Genomic DNA, 12,629 nt, shown 5'->3' with positions numbered 1-12,629 from the left:
GCCTTTTATTGCTAGGCAATTTAATTTATAAACTATTGTGTGTACTTAAAACCATGGTTATTTGTTTTTTTTCCTCCTCCAGGGTCGTCAAACATTTCATCGATTTGACAAATTCAATTCCAAGTACAACCCAGTTGGTGCCAGTGAGCTGAGGGACTTGTATTTGAAAACTGAGAACTACATTGGTGGTGAATATTTTGCTCGTATGGTCAAGGTAAGTAAGTTTCAAGCTTTTCCAGCTGTAGAGAAATGAAGGTTTGTAAAAGATTTGTGATGTCATAATTGTATCTAGAGCTAACACTATGGTTAAGTGATTCCAAGTATTGGGCTTGCTGTAGCAATTAATCAGAGAGAGACCTCTGCTAAGTCAGCCACTGCTGCTTTCTAAATAATTTTATGAGTTAGAAACTCATACACATAATCTGTCTATGAGTTCAAAGCAGGGTTGTGCAGTTTCAGACTAATGGAGAGCATCCAAGGGTCAATTCACTGGCTTAATATTTTTTAGGATGTAGTTGGCTAGTGGTAGCTGATAGGGAAGGAGGAGCTAGGGAAGCATCTCTACATAAATCTGTATCTGCACATGCATGCACAGGCTTCAAATTCATTTCTTACAACAAAAGAATTAGTAGTTTTCATGAACTAGATGTCAGCTCTTCTTAGATGTATAGAAGTGCTTGTCTAAAATTAATAGCCTTAAAATTGCTTACTACCACGGATTCTGGGTCAGACTCTCCATTGGTCTGTGTATTTTATGTAGTCATTTACTACAGTTTAAATAGTATAATTCTGATTTACCAGTTTTAAACATATGTCTTACAAAGGTGTTAGTTGTAACTGCACAAGCATATTGTCCTCTAAATCTAGGTGTTAACAGTTAGTTATACTCAAATGATATCTGAGATAGCTTGCTAGTAGAATATTTAGATGCCTAAAATAAAATAATGGATTAATAGACGAGAGATTCCCTTTATCTTTAAAGGTGACCATACAGTTACATCTGGTCTGAGGAAAATACAATGATAAATATACTACGAGCTGTAAATGATCTTCAGTGTCCATATTAAAGCAAATATATTTATTACTTAATAGGAAGTAGCCCGTGAACTAGAAGAAAGTAAGTACCAGTATACAGAACCCCGCTTATCCATTTATGGACGGTCTCCAGATGAATGGCTGAACTTGGCAAAATGGTTCATTAAGCATAAAGTTTATTCCCCTAATATGCGCTGGATAATTCAGGTTCCCAGAATCTAGTAAGTAATCAGGAGCTCTTGGTAATTTTAATATAGTTTGAAATCATACCAATGATTTGTTTTAACTTCTGATATTTTTTAGATGGCTTATAGGTTGTCCTGTAGTTCTATTTATAAGCAACAGTCTGGGAAATTTATTCTTGACCATTGCTGCAGTTTTCCTGACAGTCTGGGGGTGGAAGACAGGAGATGGGGTTTGAATCTACACTTTATGAAGCTATTCAAAACTACTGTGAATTATTTATAAGTCTGAAGATAATAAAAACAAAAATTACAACTGGGTGAAATTAAGCTGCATTCAAAGGCAAGTTAAAATACAATTTAGTAATGAAAATAAATCAACTCTTGAATTCCATAAAGGAATAGAAAATGCTCTGTAAAACTGTTATCATCAAACTTCCTCAAGATCAGTGACTAAATGACAGTGAACTTGGAAACGCAACCCAGATTGCTGATTTGCAAGCTTAAATCAGTACCAGTTTTTCTTACTTTTTAAGCATCCTTTGGGACTTCATTAAATGGTTCTTTGTTTCTAATACTGTATATTGTAATACAATCTCCCATGATAATTTTTTCAGTCTTAATAGCTGAGCTTCATGTTTTGAAATTGCATAGTTGGAATATGAGTAGAGAAAGAGCTGTCATGGTCGCATATATCCCCCAGAGTGTGTTTCTCATTAGGGAAAAAGTTTCTCTCCTTTGATTTCTTATGTAGCAATTTCTTAAGTACATAGCGGAGTCAACACTTTCATTAAGTCACGCACTTAGTGACACACTGAAGTACTGTCCCTCCTTTCTGAGAGGCTCACTAGAGCAGAACATTCTACTTTGTTTTGGAGTAGTTACAACTTTGGAAAACAGAATCTTTCATGAGAGGTAATTCCTTCTCTCTCCTATTAGTACTTGGATTGTGTAAGGGAAAGGGTCACCGTTCTTGAGACAGCATCTACCCCTGCTTAGTGTCTCTATTTTTGGAGCACTCGGGAGCTTCAGCAGAGCCTGCATGAAGCAGAGTGCCAGGCAGTGCAGGAAACAGAGCACAGAGACAATCCCTGCCCTGACATAAACTTTAAATTTCTGAATCCTGGTAGAACTGAAGCTGTAGAATATACACAAATAACAGAAAATATGCAAGTGGAGGAAAAATACAAGCTGATTAAAGAATGGTCACAACTGTGTATATTTTTTCCCCTTCAGTGACATATTTAGGTCAAAAAATATTCTGCCTAGTTTTGGGAAGATGTTGGAGAACATCTTTGTACCTTTGTTTGAAGCAACAATCAATCCCAAAGACCACAAAGAATTGCACCTTTTCCTCAAATATGTAAGTATGTTTGGATTTTCTGTCTCAATGAAATGGATCCTCTTCTACTCATAAATTCTGTTATCCACAGCTGTTTCCAGACACTAAAAAAGCTTCCTCCTCCATAGATTGCTTGTATTATTGTTTTAAAGCCCTGACATACAATTTAATAAAAGCCTCGGTAAGGTCCTTTTGTCAAATAGTTGCTGTTTATCTCCTCTGAAACAGCTCAACAGCTACTTATTTGTCCTCTTGGTAATCCTCTCTATAAAGAATGACCAAAAAATGTTCACATGCTCTTGTGCAGAGGGAACATCGTAATCCAGGAGGTGTACTTTGAGCTTGCCTCTGGGACTGGCCTCCAGAAAGGAGGCAACTGAAAGGAAGCATTGTGTAGATCTTGATGGGACTCAGGAGAGATGTGGGGATGTAGCTGCTGGGATGTAATTAAATGTTTCTGAGTATGCCCCAAATCAGAACTCTGAGGTTTCCTGGGAGCCTCTGGCCTTCAGCTGCTTTTCAAATAACAAAGCAGATGAGTTTAAAGGATTATAATCTGGACTTCAGGGAGTTTTACAGGCCTAAGCCCCCCACAGGAGTCTGAAGGCTTTTGTGCACCTGGGCCTCCTATTTGTTTCAGAAGAAAATAATGGGTGAAACCTCCTTCAAGAAAACACATTGTATGGTAGGAGGACAGAGCAGCAGGACTGCTAGCATAAAGAAGGAAACGAAGAAAGAGGACTAGATGCTTTGTACAAGCAAGTTCTGAAGCAAGAGTAAATAACAATGAGGTTTGCTTCTTGAAAACACTGATTTCTGTGAATCTCTTCTCCCACCAGGTGACTGGCTTTGACAGTGTTGATGATGAATCCAAACATAGTGGCCATATGTTCTCTGACAAGAGCCTTAACCCTGACCTCTGGACCAGTGAGAAGAATCCCCCGTATAGCTATTATTTGTATTATATGTATGTGAACATCATGTTGCTAAACAACCTTAGGAGGTAAGTAGTCATTTTTCTCTTTTACAAGCTTCCAGAAAGAAAAATCAACAATCTTGGTCTCAATCTAAGTCAGTGTCTAGATCATACATCTTTTGAAGCAAAGGTTATCTTGAATTATTTTAAAGAGTCCAAGAGGAGTACATAAGTTATTTTGAAAACATTAACTGCAAAATTAATTCAAATGAAATATTCAGAAATTGTAAAGGCATCAGATTAATATCTTGGTTTCACGTTTGTGTGTATTTTTGTTTTGTGAATTCCTTAAACCTGAATGTATCAAACAAAACAAAAGAAGAAACCCCGCAAAATTGACTTGTTGACCTCTGCTTGGATTTACAGTGGATTTCCAAATATAATGTACCTCTTGGTAGCTTGCTATCTCCTGTAATTTAAGAGATACAAAGTTATGTTGTGAAATAAGGGCTGCTGCTGTTATCAAAGATAGACAAAGGAGGACCTAATTATAAACTGCACATCTAGCTAACTTACTTTAGCGTGCTTGTTGACTCATTCAGTTTTACTACTTTCGAGACCAATGTCTAGGCAAGTAATGGAGGGAGTTACGATACTGAATGTGAGATCATGACTGTAAAAACAGATTTTGGCATCAGGCTCAGTAAAGCCTGAAATCCAACTTGAGGTTACATTCCTGACTTCGTGGCTGACTCACTGAGTGATCTGCACAACTGACTCAAATTGAGGCACAGTGAGGTTATCCATTGATACTATGTTGTCATGACTCACCTTGCAAGGATTTGGTTCAATATTATTTATAAAACATTTTGGGATTTTCTTATAGGAGGTGCACAGATTTGTCATTTTAACAGGTCTTATCCAAGTTAACATTCAAAATATTATTTCTTCTCTCCCACTGCTACCTCAAGCATTTCCTTCTCTACCACCCTATGTAATCAAAACTCATAATAAAAACATCCACCTTAAATTACTTTGTACCTGCAACAAACAGGCCTAGTTGTTAGTTTTAGTTCTGTAATGGAAAGGACATAGTACAGCAGATATCTAAGTCATCCCTTTCTCCTGACTTCCTTTACATTCTCTAGTCTACGTTTTTTCCTTTTCCAAAGACAGAGATTCTGTCAGAACTTACGCATTTCTTTTTTACCTCAAGATCATTTCAACTACTCTTTGAAAATCTCCCTAGATAATAATTAAATATTCTTTACAGCTAGGTGAGATAATGACACAATTAATCAATGAGTCAGTAAAACTGTTCACCCTGTTAAACGTACTGAGTATTTGAGACACCACAGCCAGTCCATTACAAGACTTTTGTATTTTTGGTAGTATTACTGAAGTAAGTGAGGATGGATTACATCCTCACATCCATTTTCAGGAGGAATGTTACTAAACATCCATCCTAGAACTGCCTTATACTCTAGCAGTCCTTGTTGAAATTCTTTGTTTTGAACATCTCCAAATACTCATGGGACTTTTGTCTGCACTGAATAACAGGGTCCATTATAACCTAAAACCCAGCATGATTTTTAATATAGATGATAAAAATAAAATAGTTCTAGAAATTATAGTGTGAAGTCTAGTGTAATAACTAACACTCCCAGATCATCTCTGTGCTACTGAGGGTGTGGTTTTATGCTACACTTAACCTGGTGAGACGGCAGGTTGTCCTCACACTAGGTAGTGTTAGCTAACTCTTGGCAATGTGCTTCCACTTCTTCCCTCATTGTGAATGTAGGAATTATTCGGCCACACGTTGCATCAGTTCGCTTAGCTTTCCATCTGCCAGTTCCCTCAACTGAAATCAGTTCAATAACTGTTCACCCAGTAGCTAAACAATTGGTAAATGAGATGTAACTGGGGAAGGAAAGATGAAGGAAGACACAAATATGTCAGGTGGTGGAAGGGGCTTCGGTAGAGGGACCTGCCCCTTTGACAGCAGCCCACAGGTAGGCCTGATTAGATGTCATGTCAAACTGTATGAGAATGTGAAACTTTTGGGTTTTTTTTTTAATTCCCACATTAATGATAATTATATACAAAATAGATGAAGAACAGTGTATTTTTTGTTACTGGAACTGGAAAGAGGCATGTGTACTTTCCTGTTTCGACCTCACTGTGGAGAAGCTGGGTCTATCACACACCTTGTATCAGCCTTTCTGACAGCAGACAACATTTCTCATGGATTGCTCTTGAAGAAGGTATTGCTTGGTTGCTCATCTAAACCAATCACTATCTGCTTAGACATCAGTCATTGGTTCAAACAGCAGTCACAAATTGACTTTATCTGAGCATCCCAGAATTAATTTTCTTAGCAAGGCACAAGTAATTCTTCATTTTGATCAGAAATAAATAAGCTCAGCTGAACTTCCTATTTCTTATTTAAGCTACAAAAATATAGCTTTTCCTAAGTAAGTGGCTATTTTAAAGCTATGTCTTTATAGGGAGGATCAACTGTTCAGATATGTCAAGGACTTGGCGGCATCTGGTTTTGGTTACTTCAAGCAGAGCTAAAATTACATCGAAAAAACTGCTTAGACTTGTTACTACTCCCTGGTTTAGGTCCCAGAAGAATTTAAGGAAAGCTCTAGTTTCTTCTGTACAGGGACAAAGGTAATTTTTCCTGACTGGCATCCCTGTACTTCAAGGTTCATTCAGAAGTTCATTAACGTTTTGATCATTTATATCTAGAGTAACTGGGATCATTTGATCAAGAAATTTAGCATAGCTGTATAACACAGGAATATTTTATATACAACTTGATTGTTATCACAGGACAAACATTATTGTTCCTGGCATATCAGTTAATAAAAACCATCATACAGCTCATCCCCAGGCCACCGTTTTGTAATTAAAATAATTGGTCAGTGGGTGGCAGACTTGCACTGAGTTTATTGTGATTTTTTGGAAAGAGTTCTCTTATGCATTCTCCTCTTCACTCTCTCCTGCTTAGCCTGGTGCGATAACCTGGCATAGCAGATAATAAAGACCCTTGTTAGGTTCACAGGTTAGTTAAGCCAAAAACAGTAATAAAGATGAGGTGACCACAGATTATTTATATTATGTGCAACAGCAACACACGACTTCTAATAAATTAAAACTACTTCTGCTCCTAAAATTTACCTGTTAGACTGCAATTTTGAAACCAACAAATTGTTCAGCAGTTCTTACACATCTGTTATCTGTGACTTCCAGGTTTTGGGGGAAGGTATGCAGTTAGGATCAAATGCAGTGCCCTTAATAGTCATATGTACTTACTAATGTACAGTAATATTAGTCACCATATTTTTAAAAAGAGGATGACACACATGTTGAAGAATGTAAATTATTTTTATAAAGTTCAGTAACATTTAAAATTCAGACTTTTAAATATTTTCTAAAGAAGTCAAGAGTTTAGTGTCAACCTAATTTTTTTTTTGGTCTTAGTCCTCCCTCTGTAGTGCTGTTTCCATTTTATCCAAGGAAAATCCTTTTTTTTTCATTATCCATAGTACCATTAAATACTGATTGTGTTCTGTTTTGCAGAGTCCTGTCCTCCAGTATCTTTATTATCTTGCACAAATACCAATTGCTATGTCTCCACTTAGTAACAACAGCCTATTCCTGGAGTACTCAAAAAATCCACTACGGGAATTTCTACATAAGGGGCTTCATGTCTCTCTGTCCACAGATGATCCTATGCAGTTTCATTATACAAAGGTAAGAATTGCAAAAAGCACTTGTCTTTGAATTTGGCAACAGTACCACATAGGCCCAGAATGACCTGAAAGCTATTTTGTATCATTGCTTAGGAGATAAAGTTTCATGTCTCTCAGTCACTTCATTCATTATTCTTCCTCATTCTCAGTCTACTACTCACTGTTAGGTTTCAGAGGGAAATGTCTGATTTCCTAATTATGTTTCTTTTGTACTCTTGCCTCTCCAGTGTTGGCTGTTGAAGTATAGAATGAAGGATGAGGCTGAAGGGAGGTTTGAGCCTTCATAAACAATCCTCTAGAGTGCCAGGGAAGTCCAGTTTCCTTACTAATAAATCTGGGGAAGTACATTACAAAAACACCATGTGGAATCTCTGAAGATGACGTATGAGCTGTTGGCTCAGTGAACTAAAACCAATTCTTGCCCTTGGGTGGCCTGGCAGGACAGAAATGCCTGGTCACTGGTTTTGATGCCCCAATTTTGTGGTTGGCACTGACTTGAGTCATGCTGTGCCTTGGAGTGGCCTGTACATTGCTCAGTTGTCTGTGTTCTGAGGACAAGCTGAGCTCTGGTGTGCTTCACCCAGGCTTGCTTCTGGCCCACGACATGTCTCTGCTAGAAAAGACAGAGAGCTTCTGTGGGGGCTTTCTGCGTGGATGTAACGCAGCACCAGCCGAGTTACACATAGTGTGGAAGATCCTCAGCTGTGACAGCCCACTAGAGTCAGACCCAGCCTCCTTGTGTGGAGGGTCAGAAGTGAGAAATTGCCCTGCTATCTGTCTATGTACCTAGTCATTAAAGATTTACAACTAGATCCTCCAAGGTGTTCATATACCCTGGGATCTCATTTGAAACTGCCTAATAAATGCCTCTAAGGATCTGGACTGCAGGCTGCAATTTCTTAGACTAAGATTACTGGATACCCAGTGCTTGTTAATTATTTAACAGTTGCCCTTGGGAAATTTGAAATAAACAATTCCGTTCATGAGTAATTGTGATGTCTTAAACCTCTAATTTTTCACAGCTATCTAAAGAGCATGTATGAATTCCTTAATTAGTAATGAGTACATATCCCAATTTACATCTTATTTATATATAATTTAATATTAAACATATTTTGGTGATACAGGAAGCTCTCATGGAAGAATATGCTATTGCAGCCCAGGTGTGGAAACTAAGTACCTGTGACTTGTGTGAAATAGCACGAAACAGCGTACTACAGAGTGGATTGTCAGATAAGGTAATTATGGCTGAAAAAATCTCTTTTGTGAATATTAGGGCAAGTAGGAACTGGGAAGTCAATAGTCTGAAAATTGAATAGTAGGTGTTTATGTGATGTATTTGTGCACATCCCTATTCTCTTTTCCAGAAATATTCACAAACTATATCTGTTATGCAGTCTTACCTTAAAAAAAGTACTAACGTTACATTTTTCCTCATTAGCTTTGTTTTGGAATGCGCAAAACATGCAGAGAGACCAGGTGCCTGTTTATACTCAGTTCTGCCTCCATTCCCAAACTTTTAATTATTTGGGTGATATTCCTTTGCCCGTATTTTATAATCATGTCTTGCATTGAGTAAAAACAAGCTGCCTGTCATAAGCAAGACATGTTTTTGCTTAGAAGGGAGTGCTACAGAAAATATTCTGGTTTAGGTAGGCAGTCAGATTAGATTAAATTCCCTTTTGGCTTTAAAATTCTATACATCCATGGCTTTCTCTAGGACTTATTTTAGAGCATCCTCTCTTCTATGTCACTTTCAAACATTCCTCTCAAGGAGCTGGTATGTGAAGGGTTTTACAAGTATATTCTGTTGCTTCTTCCAATATTCTCTAGTGACAACTGCTAATCTTCCTCTTATGCAACATTTAGCTAGCAAAAGAAACCTAAGCCTCTTTTTGACCTCTCACATGAAAGACGTAGTAGTGAAGACCGAACACTAGCACAAAGGGTTTTAGCAAACAGACTGAGTGCACTGCTGAGTAATTATATATATAAACTTTGGCCTTAAAATCTCCAAAACTGGTTAAGACTCTGAGGTAAAGTTCAATGGCCAGCTGGTTGAAGCTGCTCTTCTCACTTGCACTGGAGTCATTCAACCAACAAATATTCAGTTATACAATAAATCAAAGCAGTTGAACTGACTTCTTCCTTTTTACGTTTAATTCCGTTCACAGGAAAAACAGAAATTCTTAGGGGTGAATTACTGTAAAGAAGGGCCTGAGGGAAATGACATTCGAAAGACAAATGTTGCACAGATCCGGATGGCCTTCAGGTACGAGACACTGTGCAATGAACTTAGTTTCCTGTCTGATGCTATGAGAACAGAAGAGATTTCTACTCTGTCAAAGTAGTTACAAACTCAAAGAAACCAGAACATTTCACTCCTAAGCAGGATAAGATGCTCATTAACATTGAATCATCTGTCTTTGATGCTACCAAGACATAACTGAACATACAGAGAAAAATAGAGTATCTATGGAAGGTAAACGGCATTTGCTGTTATCTTTTACTGCATTATTCTCTTTGCAAAAATTTCAGTTTCTACAAACATTAGGCTTTGTAAGATTGCTGTAAATATTAAATGCAAACTCAGAATCACGTAATATTTGTTTCATACTGTCTTAACTGTGCACTATGCTGTAGCTTGGAAAACAACAGAGAATATTCATAGCGCATCCTGTGATATGCAGCTTAGGATTCTGCAGATGCTGACAGTATACATGCACCTGTTTTTGTCCAGATAGTCGCAGTAGCAGTCATGGCATTTAGCACTTGTAATTTAACCCTTTATTCATTAGCAGTTTGTATGGGGTGCATTATTTTGAGGCTACCTTTTATTCTGGAAGGTGTTCTGACACAGTTTTTATCTTAATGTTTCAGCCGTTATACTGGAAAACAAGAAAAAAAATCCGGTAGTCTTGTTTAATGACTAATTAATTACTTCCTGTTGTCATGTAGGATGACTGTGAAGAACAGCAGATTAATGTTTTTTTAGTCTAGTAAGTAGAAAACACGGTGTCAAAATCATCACTATTGTACATTGTAATAACGAGTCTAATTATATCATGAAAACTTTGCCTTGAAAGTTGAGAACAATTTTTTATTGCTTTATAATGGGAATATGTGGATATGCCAGTTCAAATTACTTGGAAATGTATGCAGATAATTTTGCTTGCATGTAAAGAGAAATTTTTTACTTGAACAAAGGAAGTGTTCTTATGAATCAGTGGTAGAAACTCCAGACCTGGGTTCTGGTCCTACTTCTGACATCTTTTTACACGTTTGTGTTAGTTTGTATTTTAGTCAATTAGAGTTGAGTGAGAGGTCAAACTGTCTATTTATACAGAAGCTAACCCACTTGAAAGATGTCATTTCAAATCATGTTATGTTAAACTTCTTGTTTATGATGGAGTGGCTAGTAAAATGCAGCTACTGGAATATTTACCACTTTCAATCTTTTTTCTATTTGATCATCCTTCTTAAGACACAGTACTACACATTCAGAAAGGATTAAAAGTAAGAACATGATAGCATCTATATATTGTAGAAGCTGCATGTAGTTTCACACCAAAAAAGACTCAAAGCTAGGGGCAGCAGAGGATGTTGATGCCTGTAAGTCCAACCCAACATTACACTGCTTAATTTGAAGGCCTATAGTCCCTGAGCTAGGATCTTGAGCCTATGGTTAGAGACCTGGGTAACTAATATAATACATAGGGAGGTTAGGCATCTTAGAACAGTAATTCATAATTAATGCATAAAAAGCAAATAATGAATACTAGCCAATCAAGCCTCACTAGACCTAGAACCCTGCATGTTTCACTACATCAGACGTCTTGTGCCACTTGTATTTCTTAGGCCAGGCCCTTCTCCTGGGGCTTGGGCACCTACATCCTTCCTTTCAAGAGCTGATCAGGTCTCCCTTGTAAATGCAGCCAGAAGTAGCAGTGGTGACATCACCAATACCAAACAACTCCTTAATGGCATAAATGTATATATGCATTGAAGACATACACTCTCTCCTCAGGCTGTGGCAGTTCAAAGTACAAGGACACTTTTTTATTGTACCTGCTGTCCTGAATGGTGATTGCAGGGAAATGGCACCAAAGTAAGGGAAGGAGGAATTCCCTATCACCTCCTATAGCTGTGCAGCCCTGAAGGAGTACCGTAAGAGAGATTAAACCTAAAGACCCTTAGGAAGCAGCCTGGAAGTGAGGCTGCTCCAAGGGAGACCGAGGCACAGGAGCAGAGTTCTGGCCATCCAGTCACCATTACAGTTAGCCAGTGTCATGCATAGGGAGCTGCAGTGATTGCACATTCTTCATCCGAAATATGGTTGCTGACAGGTGGTGGGAGACTTGACTTTAGCTCTTCAGTGACCTAGCCTAATGTCTGCGGTGTTCAACTAGTGCCAGATTTTATATTCCTTGGGCAGCTAAAAATTGTGTGAAATCATGCTACGCTGCTCAATTGTATGATAATAAAACTGTCCAAAGTTCTTAGTCTACAATGCCTACTGGCCTCACAGAAACTTCAGCAGCTCATATAATGCATCATCAGGATTGGCAAGTGTAATTTTCTTAGGATAAAGTCTGAAAACAGTGGTTCAAGCATTTTAGCTACATAAAACGCAGATGTGTTGTTTTCATTAGTACAACTTACTAATAAATTGTTATCAACTAACATTAATTACCTACAAAAAGTATCTGTGTCCAGGATAAATAAGCAACATGCTTGGTTTGAAGAATTTAAATTGTAAGTATTTTCATTTGCTTTACTTGGGTTGTTTCACCGGAAGATTGCTATTAGTGCTGCTTTTGTTGTCACTTAGATTTCTTATTTAGTTTTCTTAAGCTTTCCTTACCTCAAACACATAAGGCTCTAATATGTCTGTAGCTCTTATTAAAGGAAAAAACCAAAACTGGATTTGAATATTCAGTTAATGGACAGTAATCGGGATTTTGACAATAATAAGAGTAACACACAAGTGGTTATGACCAAAAGTTCCGCCTTCTATGCTTCCTTGTGTGCTGCTTTTAAGGATAAATTGAGCTAATAATGTTACATTTAGGGAAACAAACCGACATCCTTTCAAGCTTCCAATACTACATCTCTTTTGGTCATCTTTTAATTAGGCAAAAGTTACTGATTCTCAGCTTCAGTTCTTAAACTTCAGCGTCTTTCCTTTTTTAAAGTTGCACTTCTGTTCTAATGTATGGCTGTTCAAAATAACCTTGCAGTCTTAGGATATATATGTAATGAAGGGCAGATCCAGTGTTGAAGTGTTACTGACATTTGAATTACCATTGTACACATTTACTCAAATGCAAAACAGGGCAGTTGCTGATTTCCCCCATTCACCCCCTCTCCGCCCCCGACCGTGTTCAGCTCAA

At 37.7% G+C, this 12,629-nt stretch overlaps 1 protein-coding gene across 2 annotated transcripts in view; it reads left to right on the top strand.

The window, feature by feature from the left end:
- Positions 1 to 9,587, top strand: part of AMPD3 (adenosine monophosphate deaminase 3) — a 28,257-nt gene extending 18,670 nt beyond the window's left edge. The window contains exons 7-14 of one of the 2 annotated variants that reach the window (XM_009587719.1): positions 83 to 214; positions 1,093 to 1,256; positions 2,454 to 2,580; positions 3,399 to 3,562; positions 5,625 to 5,739; positions 7,064 to 7,237; positions 8,364 to 8,474; positions 9,411 to 9,587. In XM_009587719.1, coding sequence (XP_009586014.1) covers positions 83 to 214; positions 1,093 to 1,256; positions 2,454 to 2,580; positions 3,399 to 3,562; positions 5,625 to 5,739; positions 7,064 to 7,237; positions 8,364 to 8,474; positions 9,411 to 9,587 — 1,164 coding nt within the window. Of the gene's footprint in view, positions 1 to 82; positions 215 to 1,092; positions 1,257 to 2,453; positions 2,581 to 3,398; positions 3,563 to 5,591; positions 5,740 to 7,063; positions 7,238 to 8,363; positions 8,475 to 9,410 lie in introns of both variants that reach the window. The other variant, XM_009587718.1, reaches the window with a different exon arrangement.
- The last annotated feature ends 3,042 nt before the right edge of the window (positions 9,588 to 12,629 follow it).

The sequence above is a fragment of the Fulmarus glacialis genome, unplaced genomic scaffold, assembly GCF_000690835.1.
Source record: "Fulmarus glacialis isolate BGI_N327 unplaced genomic scaffold, ASM69083v1 scaffold46201, whole genome shotgun sequence".
NCBI lineage: Eukaryota > Metazoa > Chordata > Aves > Procellariiformes > Procellariidae > Fulmarus > Fulmarus glacialis.
The sequence above is the reverse complement of the archived record's forward strand: the minus strand, read 5'-3'. Positions and strand labels throughout refer to the sequence as shown.